At 45.9% G+C, this 25,070-nt stretch overlaps 1 protein-coding gene across 1 annotated transcript in view; it reads left to right on the forward strand.

The window, feature by feature from the left end:
• The first annotated feature begins 5,704 nt into the window (after positions 1-5,704).
• GALNT18 (polypeptide N-acetylgalactosaminyltransferase 18) overlaps positions 5,705-25,070 on the forward strand; it is a 316,738-nt gene continuing 297,372 nt past the window's right edge. The window contains exon 1 of the mRNA XM_037050063.1: positions 5,705-6,431. Within this exon, the coding sequence (XP_036905958.1) occupies positions 6,197-6,431 (235 nt within the window). The 5' untranslated portion in view covers positions 5,705-6,196. The remainder of the gene's footprint in view (positions 6,432-25,070) is intronic.

The following is a 25,070-nucleotide window of genomic DNA, read 5'->3' on the forward strand; positions in this document are numbered from 1 at the left end:
CCAGCCTTTTCCTGAGAAGAGGAGCATTTAACTACCCCAGATCCTCTTTACCCTGTGTTCCTAAAGCCTGCAGAAGTTTCCAGGGGAACACCTTTTATGGGTATGAGGAAACCTGTGACTGTATTTCTGCTCCTAGTAGGGGCTCCATAAATGACTTTCCTCCACTCTACCAACCAGATTCTCTTTTTTGGAAAGGGAAGCCTACTAAACTGAGTTTAGTAGGCTTGTCCTTGCTGGAGGCGGGGGTGGGGTGGGGCGGGGTGTCAATATCCTGTTAGGGTTTGTAAGTAGTTCTGTTTTCAGCCGTCCTTCTTCACAGATGCAAATACTTGAAGAGGTCTCTCACTTTTGAGACTTAATCAGCCAGTAATTTCTTCACTGAAGATAGCTATCCCTTAACAGATATCAAGGAGGGCTGTGGTTTATAGGGAGAGTTCAAGGCTTGGCGTTAGAAGCCCTCTACTACTTTTGCATATCAATGTTTGACCTTAAATGCGGTCTTCTCGTCTGTAAAATGCTCAACCAAAGGAATCAATTTTAAATTAAAAAAATAATTCAAGCTTCAGAAGTTATTACATTAAGAAGGATTCATTTTTCAGATGTTACAGACGAACCTGGTGAGAAGTCCAGAAGTTGGCCACTACCCTTAATTATAGATCTTTTCCCAAAGAAAGCTGATGGTTAACAGTTTTGTATGTATAGCTTCTCAGAATTTTGGGGGGGTATGTAACTGATCTGGAGATTTTGTTAAACCCTGGGCTCTGATTCCATATATGTGTGACGGGCCTGATATTTTGCAGCTTTAGTGAGCACTGATCTGGTGCTGATGCTGCTGGTGCATGGACCACACTTGGAGTGCAAGGTCACAGAGTATGTGCATTTTTAATTTTGTCATCAACGCCAAACTGCATGTCAAAGTGATCGTACCAATGACACTTTCATCTGCAGGATATGTGAGTGCTTCTTTCTCTTACATGCTCTCTAATACTTGAAATACTCGAAAATTATCACATTAAATTTGTCAATCTGATAAGGTGAGATATGGTGTCTCTATTTTAAAAATGCATTTTCTTGAGTTCTAACAAGTTTAAGCATCCATTCATCTATTTATTGGGAATTTATGCTTTCTCTTTAGGTAATTGCTTGCTCATATTCTTGCTTCACTTTTCCATTTGTGTATTTTTGCCTCTGTGTTTTATTGGCTTGCATGATTTTTAATATGGTCTGGATACCAATCCCTGGCCTATTAAATATCTTACAAATATTTTCCTCTAGGTCTAAAGAACAAATTCCCGCTCAGCAGAGCTGTCTAGCCATTAAATGGAAGCAGAGCCATTCAGAGATTACAGAACTCCTTGTTGGGAAGAACGTGATGACTTTGTCAACTGCCGATGCCTCTGTCTTTCGTACTAACGTAATGTATCAAATTAGAGCATATCTGACTGGATCACAGTTGTTTATTTGTTGGCCTCCTCCACTAACCAGCGATCTCCTCGGGAACAGGGTGCAGGTCCCTGAGCCATCTCTGCATCTCTGCATCTCTGCATCTCTGCATCCTCAGTACCTAGCATTGGGCCTAGCACAGAGCAGGCACTGAGAAATATTTAGTGAATGAATTAGTGGACAGATGGCTAAATGGGTCTAGTTGCAGGATTCCTGTCAGGATCTGTCCTGCAATTCTGCTAGGAATGGCCTTGGGCCCTGCAATAAGGTGAAAGAAGAGAAGCCAAGAATTTGTTTCTTAGATTCTTTGCTCCTGGTTATGGTAAAATTTTCTCTGAGTGGCTTATCTTTTCTCCTTTTGTTTACCTTTCAGATACTGTGGTGCTCAGAGATAGTAATAAGAACAATAGCCAATACTTATATAGTGACTTTAATGCATGTCATATGCATGAATTCATCTAATTCTAAAAATGTTTCCATACAATAAATATTACTATTATTATCCCCATTTATAGATGAAGGAACCAAGGCACAGATTGGTTAAGTAACTTGCTCATGGTCATGCAACTAGTAAGTGGCAGAACTGGAATATGAACCCAGCTGTTTGTGCTCAAGAGACAACGTATGAAAAGCACTGGGCCTGACATGATGTAGGTGGTAAACAGATACTGCTCTCTCTGTTCCCCTTCCTCCCCAAGAAGTGTACCTTTTCTGTCAACGGCTGCTCTCAGTCCTGTAGCTTGGAAGAATCCAGTCTTGGACCTATTGTTCCTTTATCTCCTTTGTCTCTGAACCTTAGATCCATTCTTGCAGGAAGCCCCAAAAATCTCTTTTGTTCTAGGGATCCAGAAACCCTACTTCCCATGCAGCCAGGCCAGGAATTGAGGCTTTCCACATTCCGGGCCCATTTTTGTCCTATAGCCCCCAAATTCCAGCTGGTACCTCTCTGGGCCCACAGCTTTGCATAGTGCTGCCATCTGGTGGAGGTAGATGGCCACTGATGTCACTCTCTGATAAGTGGACCCCTACCATTGGCGGAGATTGGTCCACTGTACCCTTTTTAACCCCCAGGCCACTTAGAATGTATTCAACGGGTAGTTCAACTCCAGTAATGACTGGCTTTTCCAATCCTGGTATCAAAGATATTCCAAATGAAGGCTTAGTATTGGTGGGATAACAGTGTGGCTGTCCTTAGGGTGAGAAGTCCTACTTAACTCGCCCTCAAATCACACGAAGAGGGCAGCTGCTTACCCAGTATAAAAGATGTGTGAAATCCAGAGGCTGTGCTGGGAAGACCTTACCAGGAATCTCCAGCCACTTTTGTGGATTCCTCAAGGCACTTACTTTCCTCCTGCAGCAGGAGCAGAAGGAGACCCAAGCTTAAATGCTAGGCATAAATTTAAAGAAATATATTGTTCTCGGTTCTGTGCTAGGCCTGCTCACATCCATTACCTGATTGGCTTCACAGTGCTCTCCTGAGGCAGGACTTATTTAAAAGAAAGGTAAGGGGACACTTAGGAGTTAGATAAATGACCTAACTTGAGAATCAGAAACATTCTTCTAATTCAAGGAAGATTTTTAGCTGCTTTCCAGGCTCAGAAAGGAGGCTGGCCTGGAGACTATGAGACTTAGGCTACACCCGCATCTCTGCAGTACACTGGGCAGGGCTCAGGGCAGCTGGTTGTTAGACAGAACCTCAAGGGCTCAATAATTATTTGTTGGATTGAATGCAATTGAATCGAAGGGCAAAGATGTGAGCCTCGATGCAGGTATTGTTTACAGGGGCTACCTCTTTCCTGGCCTGTGGCTGTAAAACCTTTGTGGGTAAAGTGCTTGTGCTCCCTCCCAATGTACTGGTTTATAGACATGGGGTTGGGGGTCTTAAGTAGAAGGGTGAGGGTACCGAGAGCAACAGTCCCTGAAAACCAGCTTTCCATTTTGAACATCCTATCAACCTACGCAGGTCACTGCGCTACTGCTGGTGAAGACACACATTATGACTAGAAAACCAAGGTGGGGGAGCACTAAATTTGGCGAGCTGAGCACCTCACTGCCTATGGCTTTAGCTCCTGTTAGCTTACATTAGAGAGAGAGAGAGCTCTGATGCTAACTGGTGGGGAAACCAAATGTTGCTATGAAGCAGACTGCCGTTCGGGGAGTTGAACTCTGGCCTGGGAGGAGAGGCACCCGTTCCTGGAAAGAAATTCATCTGATCCTGAGAACCCACTAGGTGTTCTGAACCAATTAAAGCCCTTTCTGGTGCATTCTCTCATTTAATCTTCACAACCAGTCCCTTCAGAAAATCTTGTTTACAGTTGACATATGGAGAAATTGAGCCCCGGTGGCTTTTTGAAACGTGTCCAAGCTCACATAACTAATAAGCGGTGTATCCAGGATTAGAATTCTGGAGTCTGGCTCAACCTCAGGTGAATATTCTTTGAGCTCATCAACTCGACCCTGTGACCTTTGGGAGAGAAGAGCCTGTTCCGCATTCATTTTTGTTGCATTCATCACCAGTTATCTCAGAGGGCACACAAAAATTTGAGGGAAAACATTTAAGGGCACACAATCCACTTTACCGTCTCCTTGAACCTTACTTTTAAACTTGGGGCATTTCCCCCCATTAAGAATGTGAAAAACGAGTAGTGGTCTTCTGTGTCTAGGCCTGTGGCAGTTTAGGAAGATTCCGGAAGCAGCCAAACTTCCAGGGCTCCTCCTGGGAGGGCGTAGACTAGAAGGAAGAATTAGACCATTGTCATTAGCTGTACTCAAGGCCACAGCTTGTAAATCTAGCCAGCGAGAGGGAAGTCCAGACCCTTTATTTGTAATCTGGTTATACTTCCAGAGGAGAAGAAAGAGAGAAATTAAGTTTTATTCCCTTAGTAAAGATTTGTTAGTAAAGATTTCTATACCTTGATTTTTTTCACAAATAGTATGTTCTTTTTCTCTCTTACTTCTTGACACATACATACTATCCTTTTCTCCTCCCCCCCGCCCCCCCGCCCCACATCTGTTGTTCTGTCTTCCAGCTGTGGGTAAAGAGAAATCTTCCAGGATCCCTAGTTGGTGTCCATTTCCACAACATCTTTTGGGGGCTTTTGTAAGCAAAGCCTTAGTCGAAGGGCCCCGGCTGATGGCCATCGAATGCCCCTTCTGTGGTTTGTGCTCTCCTTCTTTTGTGGGCCAGTCCCCTGAATCTAGAAGGTATCACCCGAGGGAGCCCCCGGAGTGGTAGCACCAAGACTGGTTGAAGTGCTGGCGCACCCGGTGGGCACGCAGCGGGCTGCTGCCCTGACTCCTCAGGCCAGTGGAACGCATGCCACAGAGAAGAGGGAATAAATGTGTTTTTAAAAGTCTTTGTTTAAAGATATTCTATTCAGGTGCTGAGAAGAAGTGAGTTCAGCCAAAGGGGATGATATGAATATTTGCTCTAATAACAAACAAAATAGTGTCAATCATTGGAGTCCAGCCTTGCCACTTTGCTGACGGTCACGGTTCTAGCTCCAATCATACGCGCGCACACACACAAAAAAATGCGTAGGGATCCTACCGTGCACAGAGTTTAAACCCCGCCCCCCTTCCTCAGGGATAATTCTGTGCAGGGTTTTCCTATGCTGAGATAAACCTGGTCCCCCACGGATGACAACCGGGGTTTTGGGACACAGCTTTGTCCTGGGAATGCACAGACTTAAAAAAAAAAAATCTAGATTCAGGGCAAGAGCCTTCAAGGGAGATAGATGGTGGTGGTCCAAAATCTAGGAATCCTGAATTCCTAGGAGGGTTCCTTTGACAGTTGCCAAATTTGGAGACATCCAGGGGGCCAGTGGGCAGGGTGGAGGTCAATGTGAGGTCGAGGAAGAAGTGAATGCCCACAGGCCTTGAGCAAGGGCGGGACAGGACAGTCCAGGCTTTCCTGGTCTCTCTGTCTCCTGCAGCCAGAAAAAGCAGTTCAGGAATCGGCTGGTGGGACCAGCCAGAGAGGCCTCATCCGGAGGTTCCTATGCAAGATTAAAAGGTGGAATTTCTCTAGAGGTAGAATTGTCCGGCCAAGGGTGGGGACTGGCTGTGCGTCCTCTTCGGGAGCTTTGGGTCTGGGGCCAAAAGAATAGGCACCGGGCGAGGGTGTAGACTCAGGCGCGTCCCTGGAGGGCGGGAGCCAAGCGCAGCCAGCAGGTGGGGCCTGGGGGCTGGACTCCGCCTCCTGCCCCGGCGCCCTCCGCGCTGGTCCTGCCGCCGAGCACCGGCCCCTCTCCCAAGCCGGAGTGCGATTGGTGGCAGCGCTTGTCGCTCGGAGGGGGCCGGGCTGCTTGGTTCCGCGGCTCTTGCTGCCTCTGCTTCTGCTGTCCTTCTAGCAGTGCGGGCCGTTTGGACCGCCTAGGCAACCAGCGCCTGGCTATGGGAAGTGGCGCGGTCGCGGACCCAGGCTGTGGCAAAGTTTCCCAGACGCGTGTATCGGGGCTTGCAGCTGCTGGCCACCAGTGACTGCTAAAAGAAGGGCTCGGAGATTTTTAATTTGGAAAAAAAATCCACCTCATATCCTTTGTCAAGCTCTCTCCGGGCGGCCAACGGCGGGAGCTCCAAACTTGGGCACGGCAGCTCCACAGTCAGTGGACATAGCTTTGGAGAACCTCGGGACTCAGGTGCTGCGGTGCCCAGCTACCCACGGCGGGCTAGGAGGTGTAAGCGCGGGTAGTACAGGGCGCGCACGGTGAGGAGGGGCCCCGGGAGCTCTATATGGAGGAGGGAGCCCATAATGGTGTGCACCAGGAAGACCAAAACTTTGGTGTCCACTTGCGTGATCTTGAGTGGCATGACCAACATAATATGTCTGCTCTATGTGGGCTGGGTCACCAACTACATCGCCAGCGTGTATGTACGGGGGCAGGAGCCGGTGCCCGACAAGAAGGTGGAGGAAGACAAAGGGGACACCCTGAAAATTATTGAACGGCTGGACCACCTGGAGAATGTCATCAAGCAGCATATCCAAGGTATACGGGCGTCCCGGGAAACTTGGGCAGCCCAGGAGGCCTGGGAATGCTTAGCGCAGCACAGGGTGCATTGGGGCTGGTTCATATCCAACTAGCGAATGCGGGGCTAGCCGCAGATGCTTGGGGGCTGCGTGCATGCTATTGCCTGAGTGCGGGACCCTCATGTCTGCTGTCGTGCGCGCTTCTCCAGGGCACACGTGTGTGCAGCTCACTGGCAGTGTGGGGGCGCGCTGCGCACGTGTCCAAATGTACGTGTGACTCTGGGCTGGTTGCTCGCCGGCTCTCGGAATTGCACACAGGTCCGACCTACGTGTGAATGCCTGTGTGTAAAAGAGTGCGCACTCGGGCTACCCATCTCCTTTGGCCACTGTAGGGGTCCACGGTGAGATGCCTGTGCGGCTCCAGACATTGGAATTTAGAATCCACAAGCTGCGGGACTAGCTGGAGCTAGGAGGATTGCGTAGCCCCAGCCCCAGCGTGCTTGGTCACTAGGGGGAAATGCAGGGGAATCTGAGGCTAGGGGTGCTGCTTGCCTTCACCTCCATCACAGCCATGGGCTCTAAGACCCTCTCCAGGAGCAGGTGTGGACGTGGAGAAGAAATACTGGAGCCTGGAGCTCTGTGCATTGCGGTGGCGCCTTCGCTCAGGACCAGGAGAACCCGCCCTGGGCTGCGCCTTCCTCACAGAGCCGCTGGCGGCTGGGTGAAGGCTGTTCCTCTTTGTAGCTCCACTCCCGGGTCCAGGGAGTGGCTGGGGTGGAGCAGATACACCCGCTCCCAATGAGTGTGGAGTCTAAGGCTGTGCTGGGAGGTTGCGCTCCAGCCCAGGGCGGGGCCAAGGGGAGGGTGGGGTACCCCCCCCCCCCCCCCAACCATAGAGGTGCCCATCCAAAGAGCTGTCAGAGGCCAGGGGTGGAGAATCCCCGGCACTCCCAGTGCCAGCTATTCATACGCACGCAGGTCTCTCACATTTACACTTACCTTTTCTTCACTGCTCACTCCCCCTGCTTTCTAAGGGCAGGTCCAGCTGAACCTCGTTCGTCTGTAGGTCTGGCAGGCCCAGGAGGTTTTGATTCCAGCAGCCCGGAGAAACACTCCCTTTTGATTACACGTGGGTGTCTAGATCCAACTCTTGCACCTTCTGCTCCTGCCAGGGTGGGGGCAGCTGCTCTGTCCACATTTGGTGTTTCCTCGCTTGTCCAGAATAGTTCCTTCCCAAGGGAGGTTCAGGTGAGCACAGGAGAGATGTACCTATCCGTTGCTTCCTGACTGTTGACTTCAGAGCAAGTTCATGGCTCTGACACTTGCCCAGAAAAGGAGACTGTTGACAGCTTCTCCTCCATACCTGCCTCTGCCTCTCAACCTGGCACTGGGCTTGGCAGAGCAATTTATCTTCCTGATGGTGCCTGTTGCTGCTCCCATTTCCTTGTCCATTTCCACCCCATGGGTCTGGATTGACAAGTCATCAGCAACAGCAGTACAGTATTTGCCCCGAGATGATTCAGAACCTTCCTGGGGAGATACAAGGCCATTCCTTACTTTGATGTTTCCAGTTTGCCACGGATTTTGAGAGATTTTTATTCACAGAATCTGTGTGTGTATGAATATGTTCCGGGAAAATGATTCTCTGTGCTTCCCAGGCTGGTCAGGGAGGAAGTGAGCAAAGTACTACTTTGAAAGGCAGTGAGGAGACCACATCACATGGCGGAAGGCTCTACATGAAAATGAATGCAATGTCGAAGTTGAAAGGAGACTTTGTGATTTTTTTTCTCCCAGGAAACCTTATAACTTTGCATCATTTGGAATTTTCAGTCATACATGTACACCTGAAAACAATGATGGGGTGGAATAAGAGGGGGAAGCAGAATCCTTAAAATAGGTGTTGATACAGTTCTCTTGCTTGTGTGAGATGACTGTATTATGACTCCTGTGGATATTCGGAGATGACCAGATTCTCAGGACAGAAAGCCACAACCCACGTGGAGATGGGAAGGGTTGGCAACAGGGAGAAGATTGGGCCCCAGGCAGGTGGAGGGCAGAGGTTACATGGTCGGTTGGACCATGGTGATATAGCGACGACTAGTGACAAATCCCTTGGTGGTGCCAGAGCTGTGTCTGAGCTGGGGTTTAGGGAAATTTAGGGATTTACCTTATTTAGGTTAGGGGCCTACAAAGCTTCGGACTGGCGAAGTGCATCTCTCTGAAGGCAGACGATGGGAAAGCACAAGATTAGACTCTTATAGTTGATGATACGGGCTGTTGATGTGTATACCACTGTCAGGTTTCCTGTGGTCAGTAGAGACTTTTGAGCAATTCAGTTTACTTTGCTGAGTTGGGGGGATAAAGGATAATAATAATAATAATAATAATAATAGCTAAATATTATGCAGCACCTATTATGTGCCAGACACTATTCTAAGTACATTATGTATATTGACATCTTTAATCCCCACACCCATATGAGATAGGTAATAGTAACTTCATTTTACAGATGGAAAGGTTATATGACTTGTTGAAGGTCACACCACTGGCATGTGGTAGTGGATGTAAACCCAGCTACTGTGGCTTTAGAATATGTGTTTTTAATCTCATACTTTATTGTCTCCTAAGAGGGCCAGTGGGTCAAAGGGGAAACTGTGCTTCCCTAGAGTCTTTGATGGAATTTGATATCAGAGTTAGAGACCTCAAAGGGTGGTCCAGGAGTGATGACATCATAGCCTCACAGCTTGGAGACTTCCTAAATAAACTCAGGAAGCTCTGGGGTTTTGGTTGTTGTTGTTTGTTTTGTGTTTTGTTTCACGCTTAGAGGCAGAGGTTACATTCACTTAAAAAGTGTTTGTGGAACAGCCAGGCATTCACAGAGTAGGTATTGGACGGACAAGTGGGTGAATGAATGAGTACATAGTGTGGATGCCCTGTGCACCGATTAGTCATTAATGAAAGCATTTCCATTCTTAAATGAATGTGTTTTGCTTTGGAGCCTTGCTCAGGCTCCTCTTTGCTTTGGAAGGAGAGTTGTCCCGGAACTTGCAAATGTCACAAAATGTTCTGCAAGATGTTCCATAGGACTTGCAATTAGAAGAGGCTTTGGATCATCACCCTAGAGGTCTGCTATAGTCATGACTGAAAAGTTTATTTCCCTCATGGGGGTTGCAGTGGTATTTCATTTTAATTTGTTTTCTGATTGAATGATTTAATTAGATGGTGTTTGGGACTCTCTTGAGAATGTGAATTGTAGTTTTGAGAATTTTGTTTTTAGCCAAATAGACGGTAAATAAATTCAGATTTAAAAAATAGCATCCTGATGGTTTGGAAACACAACATAATTATTAGAACAGGTTTGGTGTTAGGAGGAGAAAGGTCAGGTTGCTTGTGTTGTTGAGGTGGATGAAGTAAAGGTGGGCTAAAGTAGGCCTGAGTGTCGGAGGACTTAGGACATGGAAATGTTGACTTGCTTATTTTGGAAGTCCTCAAACAGCATTCTCTTTTTGTTGATTAGCATCTTTTTGAATATGTAAATGAATGTGCCCATATGAAGGAAAATATTTTTAAATGGATGAAAGTGCCTCTAGTTTATACAACCCTAATACGATTATTTGCATTTTGAGCATTTCCTTCCAGCTTTGACCCTCTGTCTCCCCACTTAAAAACAAAGGTATATTCGTGTTGTACATGCAGTTTTAATACCTTTTTTTCAATTTGCTTTTCGTTAGTGGCATTTTTTTCCCATGTTTGCTACATGGTTGAGTCCTTACTTACTGGAGACTCAAATGTGCCAGGCACAACCCTGGGTTGGTAACTTTGGGTACAGAAGTGAATCAAGACACTTTTGGTTCCTATCATAGTTGTAGATTTGTTCTTCAAGAACAGTGTAATCCCTCCTATTCAGCAGAGTTAGGGCTTGTTAGTCAGTTAATGGAAAAATTGGTTGAAATGGAGAATAAAACAAGATAGTATATACATGTAATTAAATATTTTGTTTTACTTGCATTCAGTAGGTACAATCATTTATCAGCCTTCCCATGTAAGGCCAACCATGCTTTCTGATCTTCTTCCTTGTATAAATACTCCCATAATGTGCTGTTTACAAAGTCTGAGTTTTTATTTTTATTTTTATTTTTTAATTCATTGAGAACTTAAAGATGCTTCTGAAGCAATCTCAGTGCAGTAGGTTAAATTTTTATGATTTCTGTCTGGTATTTTGCAGTCATTTTGCTCACGTATAATTTGACTGCTATTTAAGTGACTAGCTTTATAAAGTCTTTCCAAGTATTTAAATTAATTTTCTTAGAAATAGCAACTCTCATCTTTTTAGTCATATTGCATTGGTTCGTGTAATACATAATAAAATTATGCTGTTACCGTGACAAGTACCACAAGTATAAACACATTTGGGAACAAACTCACTGGAAAACAGCATGCAACTCAGTTCCTAGCGGGAGATCGGAGTGGGGGTAGGAGAGAAAAGCCGACAGGGACAGAGGAGTCCTGGGTCTGCTTCACAAGGGGAGCGAGAGCTATATTTATGCTGTTGCCCAGTGGTTCCTCTGGAGGTGATTCAGTGGAGGGTTTTTAAAGGGAACGTTCACTGTATTTTTACTGACTGCATAGTATTCCAGCACCAGTATACCATTATTGACTTAACCACTTCCTTATTCTTGAGCACTTGATTTTCTGTCACAAATAATGCAGAAATAAACACCCTCACCTCACTGTTCTCTTCATTTGAATTACTTTTAAGGGTGTATTTCCAGAAGTAGAATTATTAGTGACTCCAGAAATGTGAACATTTTTGTGAAAGATTGTTTTTCAAAAGCCTTTGGGCGTAGCTGCCAGCAGTTATTATTGTACTGGCTTCATGGAGCCTGGCCAGTGTTGGGTGTTGTCATTCAGCATTTCCTGGGCAAATATAATCACTGACAAATGTTCTATTTTTTAAAATTTCTACTCCTCTGATTACTATAGAACATAATATCCTCCCCCTGCCCCCATGTTTGACTTCACCTTGCGTTGGTACCCTTTTGTCCCATTTTCTCTTGGGCTATCAGTGTTTGTGCTTTGTGTTTTTGGATAGTTGTATTCTGTTTTGATATATCATAAATAAATAATGCCCTAATATTCTCTAATATAATAGGCAATTTTTGCTTTACATAGATACCTTAGGGCAGGGGTTCTCCAACTCCGTCTGTAGGAGCCCCAGGCTTCTAGGAGGTTTGATCTGGCCCTAAGAAGTGAAGGGGCGCGCTTCTCCTGGGCCTCTCCTGCACCCGTCCTCTTCCCTCGTTCCAGCCAATGCAGCTCCTCTCTCAACTGTCTTGTGCTTGGTGTTGTGTGAAATATTTCAGTTTTAGAAAGGCTCTTTTTTTTTTAAGTTGAAAAGTTTGAAATCGTGACTTTCGAGCAGGAAATATCAGACTGTTACATTTTTGTGAGGGATGATAGTAGCATAGAGAATTCAGAAAAGTAAACAGATCTAAAAGGAAATTGAATTCCTGGATGGTGTTCTCATAACAGCTCTTTACCCTCCTGAATACTGTGATTAATAATGCATTACAATTATGACTAATTTCTAAATCCATTATCTTACTTCATTGACTCAAGATTATCCCAACAATGGGAGAAATGGATTATTAACTGCTTTTTGTTTCCTAAAAGTTTATTAGGTATATTATGTGCATATTAATGTATATCAGCTCAGTAACCGCAGGTTGCTCATGGTAATAGCAGACCAGATATGGTCCTTAAAAATCAGAAGGTGTTCTAGGTTAGGAGGCTGGGAGGTATTTTCGCTTCCTAAAGTTTTTAGGTGTTACCTGGAATTGGCTGGTGTCCTCCTCGTCTGATCTCTGACTTGGCAAGGTTGTGAAAATGTTTGCCAAATGCTTGTAGTTTGCTTGAAGAAAGGGTGTCACTTAAACAATAAGACTGTTTTTCCTTCAGAATGAACTGTGGCATGTGAAATTATATGGGTAACAGTGCTGGATATTTTGAGAGAGTTCAATAGCACAATGTACAAGTTGAGCCCAATTACCTTTATTAATAGCTCAGGACCACATCTTTATGGACTAGAAAAACCTTGCCAAAGAATACAACTTTTTCCGATGGCCAAAGAATTTTTATTTTTATCCAGAAGCATGTAGGCTGTAAAATAAATGAGTTCCACATTCTTTCCCACTCACTTGACATAAATTGTTGTTTGCCCTTGATAAGTAGGTTGATGTAGAATCTCAAGGAGAATTCAGAATGAAATGTCGGAGAGCCATGGTCTGGTTTTCTGGTTTGTGAGGGCCTTGAAGGTCAGCTTCAGTTGCTTGGGTTGGGCTGGTCTGTGCTTGTCCAAAGATATTACTTGGATTCAGAGCCACATACAAGGTTACTGGAGTGTCTTCATTACCATCCTGTAGGATTTCTGACTTCTCTTACCTTGAAAAGCTGAATGGGCTATAGCCTTGACCTGAGGCTTGAAGGTCCCTTTATCATCGTTGGCCTTTTTAGTTGCTTGGGTTCTGTTTAGGAGTCTGGGATAGGCAAGCTGCCCTGTGGAGAGTCACACGGAAAGTGGTCTATTTGTAGGTGATGTTGCACAGAAGGTCCTTTGGGCAAGAACTAAGCTGAATGTGAGTGATGGGGGCAGCTAGAAGTCAGCGAGGTGGCATTTTTGGAGATAGGGGATTAGGCACGGAGCTGAAGAGGCGGAAGTGAGCACACGTTGAATGAGCACTGTGGTGGGGAGCAAGGGGCAGCAAGGGTTAGGTCTGCCAGCTGATGATCCAGATTTCATGAATGGTGAGCTGTACTTTTTATGTGGGTCTTTAAGGCCTCTCTAGGGCTGGGAGTGCTGCCTTGAATTTTCAGAGATGTGATTATTTGTTGGCACTGACAATAGTCATCTTACCCAGTTTGCCTCTGGGGGTGGGGCCTGCTCCATTCCACAGTACAGTGCTTGAGCAAGGAATTCTTGATTATTCCCTTCCCCACACCCACACGTGCCTCCACATGCAGGGCGCATGGCCCAGGGCAGGGCCAGGATGCATGTCCCAACACATCGCATTTACTTTCTCTCCATTTCTTTTTCCTCCCACTTCAGAAAGCATAGTAGTATATAAGAGAGTGTGATAACCTTGAAATTCCTTCAATTCATTAAACTTAATCGTTCATAAGTATTGGTGCTTAAAATATTGTTAATAATGAATTACTGAACAAGTGTTCCCACGTACGGTATGTAGTGGCAGTGATTGGGAACAACTAGTGTTCTGGAATCTTCTGTGTGGGTCTATGCACTTTTTGTGCGCACAGCTGAGTGTAGCCAACAGTAACTTTAAGCAAAGGACACCTCATTATAGGATGCTTTGGTAGTTTGTCTGGCTACATAATTACAGATTAAAATATGTTGATCGAATAGATCATCCCGTTGCTACGCAGCTCTGAGATGTAGTTCTCTTTCGCTGCCTGACATTCATTTTCAGTTATGTGAACTGGGTTTGCTGAGAGCCCTCGGTGTCCAGCCCCAATGAGACGGTGACAAGCTTCTGTGTGATGCCACTGCTAAAATGGCATTAGACCAGCCAACATACTTTGCTGGGTTACGTCGTGTTACACTGCTGCTTAAGAGCTCACAAAAGTGCAGTGTTTGGAAAGATCCAGGGAAGCGGCATCGGCAGACATCTCAGGACAGAAGAGGACAATGAAAAATGGTGCCTGAACAAGAGACTTGGCGTAAAGTCTTTGACATGAATGGGCTCATTTCACCAGTGTCCAGAGTTTGTCTTGGAGCGGAGCACCCTATTTGAGGTGGCTGGGTGCTGCATCTGAGCAAGCTCTGGCACGTCGTTTGGCTTCAGCAGCCTGACGTGCCCATCTCTGTCCTCTGGGAACTTAGGGTTAAAGGCCATTGAGATCCCAGAGGACTGGGGAGGTGATTCAGGGACTCGGGCAGGACAGGATTGGAAACGTAGGTTTATGAGTGTCATCTGGGGATCCAGGGGGACAGTCCCAAAATTGTCTGAGCCTATGAATATGTGAGGAAGGAAGCCAAGGAGAGAATTGGAGCTACAGAAGCGACAAATGAGAATTCTAACCAAACTCTTGATTTATTTTAAGAGCAACAGGTATATAAAGAGTTGAAGATTGGATCAGGGGAATGGAGGAAGAACTACTTCTGAGTGCCAGGGCCCAGGCTAGGTACTGTCCGTGCGTATTGCTTTGTATCTTTGCAACCTAGTGGGGAGAGTTTTAGAGGGGAAAACATTGAGGCGTAGAGACTCAGAGAGTTTTCCCAAGGCCACAGGGCTGATGAGTGGTAGAGCCAAGGAGGGGTGCTGTCTCCAACGTGTGTGCTCTTTACAGAACAGAAAGTATGACTATGGCACTGTCACCGAGACAGGGCCAGGAGGTCATTTTTATCAAAGACTGTGTTAGAGTCTAAGCTCAGAGGCCTCTAGTCAGGTGGGAGACTGGTGGGCAAGAGAGACAGGCAGGTGGTCCCGTCGGTCCTTGTGTGAGCAAGGAACCTGGAGGCTGGGGTGCCAGGGGGAGAAGGCCTTGCTTTGGAAAGCAGTGTGAGGTGCCGCTGTGAGGGCTGTGGGGAACCTTTTTTTCTGGGCTACCCTGGATCCATTTGGTTCCTGTGGGGCCCCCGCAAACCTGTTCTTGTAGAAAAGTACAGTGTACCAAGTGCAGGCTAAAGCTCATTCAGGTTCTACACAGGACTTTTGAGCACCTGTTGAGTGCCAGTCACTGTGCTGAGTACTTTTCTATGCACTGGCATAAGTGACATGCCTTCCAGGGTGACCAACTCGTCCTGTTTGGCTAGGACATTTGGTGTTTTAAAATGAATCGTGCTGATTCCCAGGAGGCCCCTTAGCCCTGGGCAGACCTGGACGGTTGGTCATCCTTGTCTTCTCAGTGAGTTCTGTTCAATGGTAACTCCTCGCAGCGGGGCAAAATCACCCTACTGATTGCACCGTGCCTGTGTCTTCTGCTCTCTGTGCTTGAACGTTGACTTTGTCCATGAGCAATAAAGAGGACAGCCACCCTTGTCCTACCCCCTTCTCCCTCCAGCCCACACGTGTTGCCTCCTCTCTCCATTGTTATCCGTTCCCCCTTGGCATTCTTTGTTTTTCAGTGGTCCAGCCTCTCAGGATTTGGGAAGAAAAAAAAAGCCCCAACAATTGCTGTAAATGAAAACTCTAATAAAGTGGTTTGGGCACAAAACATCAGCAGCAGTTTATTTGCCCAAAACAGTGGGAGTCTGTATTAATAACCTTGTGATAGATGCTGGAAAGTTAAAAGTAAGCAGAAATCTTACTTGAGCCCTGCAAGTGTGACTTTATCCCTTTATTGAACCAATCTCTCTTCCTGTGTGTGCTGGTGACATTTCCTACTATCCATGTGCAAGACTGTTGGATCTTCTGTTGCAGATTTACTTAGCTGTGTCTTCGTTAGGGTCCCAGAGCAGAGGAGTGGGTTTTCTGGTTTCTCTTGATTGCGGTATGATAATCATCATATTGTCTCCCTGGTGGGAGAGAGGGAGCCATGGGGGAGGGGGGAGGGGGTAGTTTGGGGGGCTATGGGAGAGGCTTTAGACCTGCCTCTGTGTTCACGGACTTGGAGAAAGTCTTTTAGCATTTGGTTCCTTCTGCTTCTAAATCTCAGTTTAATAATGAACTGATCCTCTGATTTGTTTTGTTTTCTAAAAGAGAGTGTGGAGGAAAGTATAACATGCAGGAATTATGATGTAGACCCTCCAAGTCTAGAATTGGGCCAGGCTTTAAAAAAATTATAATCGGGGGAGTTACGTTAGAAGGGGAAGCCAGTGGAAAGTTGGTAAAAGAAACTTTCATTAGTGATTCAAAAACTGGAAGAAAGCACCAGTGAGGAGATGTAGAAATTGGTCTGAGCTTGCCTGGGAGATGGGAAGGGGAGGAGAATTAGTATTTGTTGAGCACCTGTTAAGTGCTAAATGCCTTACATTTGTTACACTATTTTAATGTGGAATGGTGTTGGTACCCCTCCCGAAGTTTATAGTTGAGGAAACTGAGGCTTAGCACCTGTCCTTTGCCTGTCCTTTACTGTCCCAGGTCATGCAGTGAGTAGGAGACAAAACCTCGTTACTGCTTGTCAGCCCCTCAGGAAGGGGCTAGGGACCCTCTTGTTTTTCTGCTCTACTGATGCTGATCCAGAGAAAACAGGCTCATCCCTTTCTCCTAGCAGGTAGTTCTCAGATGAGACTGGAAGAAGGGTTCACGAGAGTGGCAAGCCTCTGAGATGGGTGCAAAGCGGATGTTCTGTGTCTCCTTCCCGGGAGACACAGGAGCGCACCAGGGACAGAGCCGCCTAGAAGGCTGAGCGGGACTCCAGACAGGGCTCTCGGCAGCGGGCAGTGTTGCTTTTTCCAGGAGAGGACTTAGTGTGAACAGGACCATCTCTTCCACTCATTCAGATCACAGCTCTGTTCGGGGTCCTCCAGGCTCAGCGTGCAGTCAGGTCAGGCACCCCAGAGAGCTCTGGGGCACACAAAGGAAACACCAGGCGTGTCAGTGTCTGCCAGGAACTTCCCATTTAAATGAGGAGGATTATTCAGGGTGAAGTGGATAAAGACAACGGGCCCCAAGCTCTGCGGGCAGATGTGGCAGGTAGAACTCAAGGTTCACGTTGTTTATTGCAGCCTGGGAGCCCAGTGAGATGGTTGGGAGAAACTACAGACCTGCTTCCAGTTTCTATTCTCCTCTACTTTGGTTGGGAGTTTGGTGGTGGCCTAAAATGTACTCCTCCCTTCTGACAGTCACGTGCTCGCCTTCTTCCCTTCCTTCCTTCGACCAGCATGTTCTGAACACCTATTAGGGCTTGGAAACACATCAGTGGAACAAACGCAAAAATGTGATGGGGTTACAATGAACTGAGGCAACCAGGGGCTCAGCTACAAGTGGAGCCTTGAAGAAAGTGAGGTGTGAACTCTGTCTAGGGCAAGAGAGTTCCAGGTGGAGGGAACGGCCAGTGTGAAGACCCTGAAGCAGGAATGTGCCATTTGTCTTGTGTGTTTAAGGAACAGTGGCGTGGTCGGTGTGGCCAGAGTAGAGTAATGGTGGGAGAAAGGACTGGGGGAGGGGCAGATGGGGGCGGCTGGGGAGCAGGTTGTGCAGGCTTTGGAGACCACTGCGTGAGGACTGCGCTGGAAGGAATGGGGAGCCGCTGGAAGGGGTGAGAAGAGGAGCCTGGCTCTTAAAGGCATCAACCCAGGTGGTTCTGTGGCTGCTTCCTGAGCGCGGCTCATGGTCTCGGCACTGTGCCAGGTGTGGTGGGCGAGGACAAAACATAGAGGACAATGGCCCTTTTCTTTTAAAAGCTCACAATCAGGCCGGAAAGACAACACAAGAAACAGTTGTGGCTTGTTTGTAAGCTAATGCAATGAAGGGAAAAATTGAATTCTAGAAGAATGTGCTGTTGGAACAGACTTCAGGGAGGAACTGGGATTTATGACACACCTTTGAAGAATGAGTAGGATTTAGAGTGGAGTTAGGAAGATTATCAGGGTGCAAGTTAGATATTAAGTAAAATCAGCAGTTTCCTTGTAGAGGGAAACCTGAGTTCTCCCATTTAGTGTGCATGTAGACCGCGATGGAAATCGGCACTGCCCTTTACATGCTGGGTGACCTTGGGCAAGTCTCTTCACTTCCCAGTGCCTCAGTTTCCCTAACTATAGAAATGAGAACAGTTACTCCTTAAACACTGCAGGATTGCTATGCCGTTTAAATGAGGTGACCAGCAGGAAAGCAGTCCCACCCTACCTATCACCAGGTAGGCACGGGGTGCATGTTCTTTCCTTTAGTCTTTCTTTTCCCCCCCTCTTTCCTTCACTCCCACTACCTTTCCTTTTTGGAGTTTGCATAGAAAATGTGGTCAGGAGTATATTTTCTTGTTGTAACACCTAGTGTATCAGATTAGAAGCCCATTGCAGTGCAGTTAGACACCATGTGGGTGCTCGGACTTCCCCAGTAAAATCCAGGCTGAGGTAGTCTGGTGAGATTGGGGTGAGTCCAGACCGACGCTGGTGACAGCTTCTCAGCTGAGACATGTCGCAGTGGCTCAAGTTGACCTGACTCTTCTGAAATTCTAAGCCTTCCAGATGGGGACCTGCCCCTGTTTGTAGAGAAGCATTTATTTTGGAAGACCTACTTGTCATTGCAGTAGGCAGCAGACGATGTCAGGAATGTGTTTATTGAAACCTTGGCTGGCGGGAGAGTTATGCAAGCTGTCCAGTTACCTGGCCAGAGTCTCTGAGGGGGAGTCTCCTTGAGGAGAGACTCGTGTTTTCTTCTGTCTCGACCTCCCAGCAGAATTGGAGCCGTGTCAGCCTGTCTTCCTTCCAGGGTGCGTATGATTTAACTCGAAGCAATGTGACTTATAATTTCAACTGCAGGCAGGAAGGTGTGATTTAAGACAATTGTCAGGAAGATTCAATTTAATTTTTTTTCTTCCCCCTCTACAAAGTGTGCATTTTGTTGCATGATATAATTTTAGTATACATTCTTTACAACTCAGAGATAGATGTAGTTTCACACTGGGACAGCACGCTCTAGTTTTTTTTTTTTTTTTTTAGTACTTACCTACTTTAAGTCCCTTTGAAAAAGATTCCTTTCTAGGATGAGTTTTGCTTTCTTACTAGAGAGAACTTCAGCAAATCATTAGGAAACTTCCTGGGCAATTAACCATTTCTTGATTAGCAGGGGTTATTTTGGTCACTTATTAGTAGGAAGTTAACTGTCTTAATGAACCATAAAAATTATTATTTTATTTACTTAAAACTGTACAATTGTGGATTTTGAGTATTTTCAACAATAGTCAGATTTTTTTAGCAAAATGTATATCTTTGTAAATGCTTTAGAAGTATAGAAAGTATGCAGTTATTTTTTTTTAAATAGAAAATTCAATGTCTTATTTCACCCTGACCCATCTTAGAGACTTAGAGTATTGTGTTGTGCAGCTCCGTGCAATCCTTTCCTCTTTTCTCATTTATTAGCAAGGAAGAGTGAGCTTTCTCACGTCAAATCTCAGTTGTGAAGGTTCTAGTTCGAAGGATCTGTGCTTAGAATCGGAGCCTAGAGCCAGTAGGCAACATCAGCATCCTCCCCTCAGACTGTTTGCTGAGGGCCCCAAGGCTTGCCACATGGTGACAGCTCTGGGTGCCCTCTCTTGGGCTCTGGAGCCTCCAGAATGGCGACCCAGGGCTCCCGAATCAGGTCTAGAAAGTTTCCTTCTACATCCACTTACTTCTCTCAACCTCAGAAGAAACTTCTGCCATGAGAAGGTAAAATCCTTAGTTGTGCATTCTCAGATGAAGGCAGGTGATTAAGGGCAGTGGATGGGTAGATTTTCAAATGGGCAGATTTCCTTACATGGGGTCCCAGGGGATGATGCTAGAGGGGTCCTCAGTCCCCTTTCCCTGGCCTGTCCGGGTCCCTGCACCCTACCAGCTGGGATTGCTGTCAGGGTTGGGCGTGTAGCACCCTCGAATTGGCTTCGGGTCTAAGAAGTGCGTGGTGGGGCCTGATGCCGTCGGTCTCTGTATTGGGAGCAGTTTTCTTCCCAGCTTTTCAAATCCCAGAGGTGGTGCGGATGGAGGAGGAGCAGAGATTTGATATCAAGGAGAGAAAAAGACAGAAAATTGACATTTATCAGGCACCAACTAGATGTTTGGTGCTGTTCCATCCACTTCTTCTCATTTAACCCTTACAATAAACCTGTGAGATCATTGACCCCCTTTTACAGATGATGAAGTTGTACTATGCTGTAACTACTAATCTGCTTTTCTCATCACACCACGAGTTCCTTGGGGGTGGAGACAAGGTCCTGTTTTTTTCCCTTTTTCAGTTTCACACAATGGCAGACATGTAGTTAGGACTAAGTAGGAATTTGTTGAATGACGGAAGGAATAAATAAGCAGGCCTGCTTACAGCCACGTAGTAAGAGGATTCATGTCCATGTCTCTAGCTTCCAAGCTGCCTGGAAGGGAGGTCAGGGGACTGAAGAGCTGGTTCTCATCCCTCCAAGCTTGCGGGTGGTATGCAGGTGGCTTGTGGGAGGTGATCTCATATTGCTTCCTCCTTGTAATTCGGGGACAGGAAAACACATGCTTCTGGGTCTCTTTCATGGCACCTCACAGCTTATACTGTTGTTTCAAGGTTTCATACCAGGGAAGCTTCAGCTCAGTGGTGTGTGTGTGTGTGTGTGTGTGTGTGTGTATGTGTGTATGTGTGTGTAAAATGTGCTTTCCTACACGGAGATTCCCCTAGGAGTCAGCTGGCGAGAGAAGCATGAAGCCTTCAGGGGACCCTCAATGTCTTTATTTTAATAAAGCTGTCACTTGTGGTCACTTTCAAACAAAGGCAATCTTGTGGGTACAGAAGGGGGAAAATAAACCTGAACCAAAAGCAGAAACTAATGCCAGAATAGATGCAGCTGAGCAGGGATACTCTGCTGCAAAACCAGGGGCAGAGTTGAGGTCATTTAAATGGGACCTGGCTTCAGGTCTAAGAAGGGTCAGTAGGGAGGAGGAAGCATGGTTTGATTGCCAAGGAAGTAAGGACTTCCTCCGGGCTCTTGAGTGAAGGGAAAGTTGTCATTTGGCTTCCCAGCTTAAGTGGCGACTTCTTGGCTTCCTGTCCGTGCTGTGGCCCACCCTCAGAATGGATTCCACCATCCTGAGGTATCTTTAGGGTGGTGGAAGTGAGTTGGGGCTTGTCCTTTTACATTCAGGAGAGAGGTGGCAGGAACTGTCTGCAGGGAGGGGGAAGGACTGTCAGAGAGGGCAACTCTGGAGTCAGGAGATGGTCTTCCTTCAGCCCCTGTTGAAGTTCTTTGGGCACCACAGGCAGGAGATGAGCACAGGAAGAAGTTTCTTTTCTGCCTCAGCCCATCTGGACAGAGCAGCCTGCTAGCAGGAGCCATAGATTACTACCGTTTTTCTTTTCCTATTATGCCCTGATATTTTCAATTTGGGAGTCATTTAAGTGGTAGGGTGGGAGAGGGCATAGTAGGCATAGAAAAAAATTGAAAATATCATTAAAAATGACTATCCCATTCTTTTTTTTACCTTAGCAGACAGATGGCTGCCTCACCTTTTGCCCACAGCCAGGAGCGATAGCCCAGTGGGTCAGCAAAAAGAGCAGTGATTTTATTTTTCTTTTCATTTCAAACAGATTGTATAGCCCTTGGGGTGTAGGGGACCAGTGGAATGAAACTCTGGGCTGGGAAACTAATTATGCCTCCCTGCATGGCTGAGCTAGTTAATACCAAACTGTCATTGGGGCTGATTCTTCCCTGGGGCAGAAAAGCCTCCCAGATTCCTTATCTCTTTCTCTTTGCCTAGGGAGAGGGCACCTTTTGGTTTTTGCCAGTTTGAAAGAGCAGAAGCAACATCCAAGAAGCTTCTGGAAGCTCTGAAATGGCGCTCTGGGTTTGGTTTGCAAAAGTGACCTTCTGGTACACAGCAGCCCTGCCTTTTCCAGCTCGGATGAGGTGCTGACTTTTGGAGTCAGATACACTTGGCTCAAATTCTGGCGCTACCACTCACTGGCGTGATGTCACCCGAGGCTGCCCTGAGTATCTAGGACTGGAAACAGATTGCTGGTCCACCTCGTCCCTATCCCCTTCACAGCCACGTGGGCTCAACAAAGTGTCACCTGAATAGCAAGGCTGCCTCACTTGACTGATCTGTATACAGAGACCCAGGCAGGTGCATGGCATGGTCAGCGTGGTGTCTGTCACCTGTGGAGACCACACCTGACAATGCATAACCAGAAATTCAGTAATGATTTAAATGGATTCTTAACTTATTAATCAAGCCAATACACATCTTTGAAAAGTGATTATATAAATATGAGTAAGACATATTTATTTAATCTATAGATAAAACAGTTGTTATGCTTTGCAATAATTCTGGCTCCAGGACACTCTGTCCCCCCTTCCCCCACTCTGGAGATCTGTGGCCCAAAGTCCATGCGGTCCCCAGCTAGCCAGACATCTCAGGTAGGAGTGGGTCTAGTAATATCTATGGGTCTTTTTAGGACAGAAAAAGAGTTTTAAATATTGATGGAAGCACAGCTTTTGTGACAGCATGAAAATCATGACTATTCAGCTTGCGCACAATCTCAAGCAATTAGGCAGATGCATATTTCCGGGGGGACGTGTTGCCCTGGTGGCTGAGGGCACTAGGGCTGTCTGTCATTTCAAAACCAGACTTCCTTGGTGACTTCAGAGTCTTATTTTAGTGAAATCTGGGAATGAATTCTCTCAGACAGTCCTATTTCCTTCCCTTCCTTTGCCAGGCCGCATTCCCCTTGCCTACAACCATATACCTTGACTTTAGTCAAGAATTTACCAAGCTGCCTGAGAAAAAGTTCCCTAGATTCTGAATGCTAAGGAGCTAACCGGAATGGAAGCAAAGCAGCCAGCTTCCAGCCTTGGAGGATGGCTGTTATGTGGCAATGCTTTTTCTTGGCTGTGTTTTGTTTATAGCCCAGTTCTCTCATGTTGAATTCCCACTGGAATTAATTGATTGTCTTTGGAGAAGCACCAAATGCATACTGAGATGGATGATGGGAAGACACAGCTTAGAATCATCCCCTTTCAAAGGAAACTTTGCATCAGTCCGGAATTTCTTCTAACTTTTCAGGAGAATCAGAGTTTTAGCAACTGCAGGATGGGGCAAAAGTAAGTTTACAGTTGTGAGCAATGAAACAGTTTATTATTATATTATTATTTTATTAATGATTGTATTATTTTCCACTCAAATAACTGTAAACCTACTTTTGTCCCACCTTGTATGTATCCTTAGGTTTTCTGGGACAAATCAGTGTTAAATATTCTGATCTACTGTCCCCAGAAACCACCTAGACAAATTGTAAAAGCTAGTATTTCCAAAGTTTCCTGCTCATATTGATTCCTGTACCTGGAAGCAGTGCAAGCCCTTGCCAGACCACACACGCCTTATTTTTCATTTAGACAATATGGTCACAATGAAGTAGGCAGAACACTGGTAAACGGAGCCAGCTGTTCCCTAAATGATTTTTTCCCCAGTGCAGATCACATGGGGTTAGGAGAAGCATTTCAACAATGGCAGTGTAAGGAACTCTGTGGACCCTCTCCCCAGTTAACAACAAAAAAAAAAAACCCAAAACCCAACACATTAAAGTCTCTGGAAGTTGTTATAAGAGCATACGCAGAACGGAGAAACACTTTTTCAGGAAAATCTAAGTCTCAGTGAGAAGAGCAGCAATCCGTGCCTTTGGAGCTCCTTTCCTGCAGCCCAGCTCGAAGAGGTAGGAGCTGCTCCCTGGGCAGATGGAAATGAGAACACAGATCGATAGGGATTATGAAATGTGAAGAAAAGAGATAAACTGATTTAAAGGGGAACAACATAAAGCAGTGTATATCATATTGTATAGCTGGATCTAGAACGCAGAAATATAATATTTGATAATAATAGCATAAAGGAATTAAGCACCAGAATTAAATGAATGGAGTTAGATGCATTACAATGTATATTGAGAACCCTAGCCACTAAGAAAATAACTCAAGAAATGTAGTTAAAAATCATTAAAGAAATAAAAATGTTGTGCTTTATTCACTGAATGCCCAAGAAAGCAGTAAAGGAAGGAAAGAGGGAAAACAACAAACGAATAAATGAGGTATATAGGAAACACAAAGTACAGTTGCACATGTAAATCCGACTATATCAAACTATCCACTCAAAAAGTAGATTGTAATGGGAACGCAGACTGGTGCAGCTGCTGTGGAAAACAGTACGGAATTTCCTCAAAAAATGAAAAATGGAACTGTCTTTTGATCCAGTGATCACACTGCTGGGATTATATGCTAAGAATCCTGAAATACCAATTTAAAAGAACCAATGCACCCCAGTGTTCATAGCAGCACAATTTACAATAGCCAAGTGCTGGGAACAGCCTAAGTGTCCATCAGTAAATGAGTGGATCAAACAACTGTGGTACATTTACACAATGGAATTCTATGCAGCAGAAAGAAAGAAAGAGCTTCTACCCTTCATGACAGCATAGTTGGAACTGGACTGTATTATGCTAAGTAAAATAAGCCAGGCAGTGAAGGACAAATACCACATGATCTCACCTATAGGAGGAACCTAATGAGCAAAAGAAACAATGGAGCAAAATAGAGCCAGAAGCATAGAACCAAGGAACAGACTGATAGTGTCGAGAAGGGAGGGGGGAGGCAGATGAAGGAAGAAGAAGGGTGTGGGGGCACCTTTGCCAGCAAGTCTCCCCATCCCCCACGGATGAAAGTAACACTACCAAGACATGATCTGCTTGGGGGAGAAGAAGTGGCCAGTTTCTTAGAGGGAAAAGGCCAGGAACCCCTTCCTCAAGGGGCTTTTATTGGATTGTAATACACAGGAATCCAGGCGGTAAGGATCAAATAGTAGATAACATTTCAAAAAAATCTGAGGGCTTAGTCCGAGTCAGTGTCTGTCAGGAAAGGGGGTTGCAGAAACTTTCGGAGACATACTCATTTCCTGCTCGGACCCTTAACATATGAATGAAAGCACTCTTAGCAAAGCAGGCTTCACAGGACTTTTAGGAATTCTTTCTTATGCCTGATCACCCTG

The sequence above is a fragment of the Sturnira hondurensis genome, unplaced genomic scaffold (genome assembly GCF_014824575.4).
Source record: "Sturnira hondurensis isolate 20B ecotype Veracruz unplaced genomic scaffold, ASM1482457v3 Scaffold0006505, whole genome shotgun sequence".
Classification (NCBI taxonomy): Eukaryota; Metazoa; Chordata; class Mammalia; order Chiroptera; family Phyllostomidae; genus Sturnira; species Sturnira hondurensis.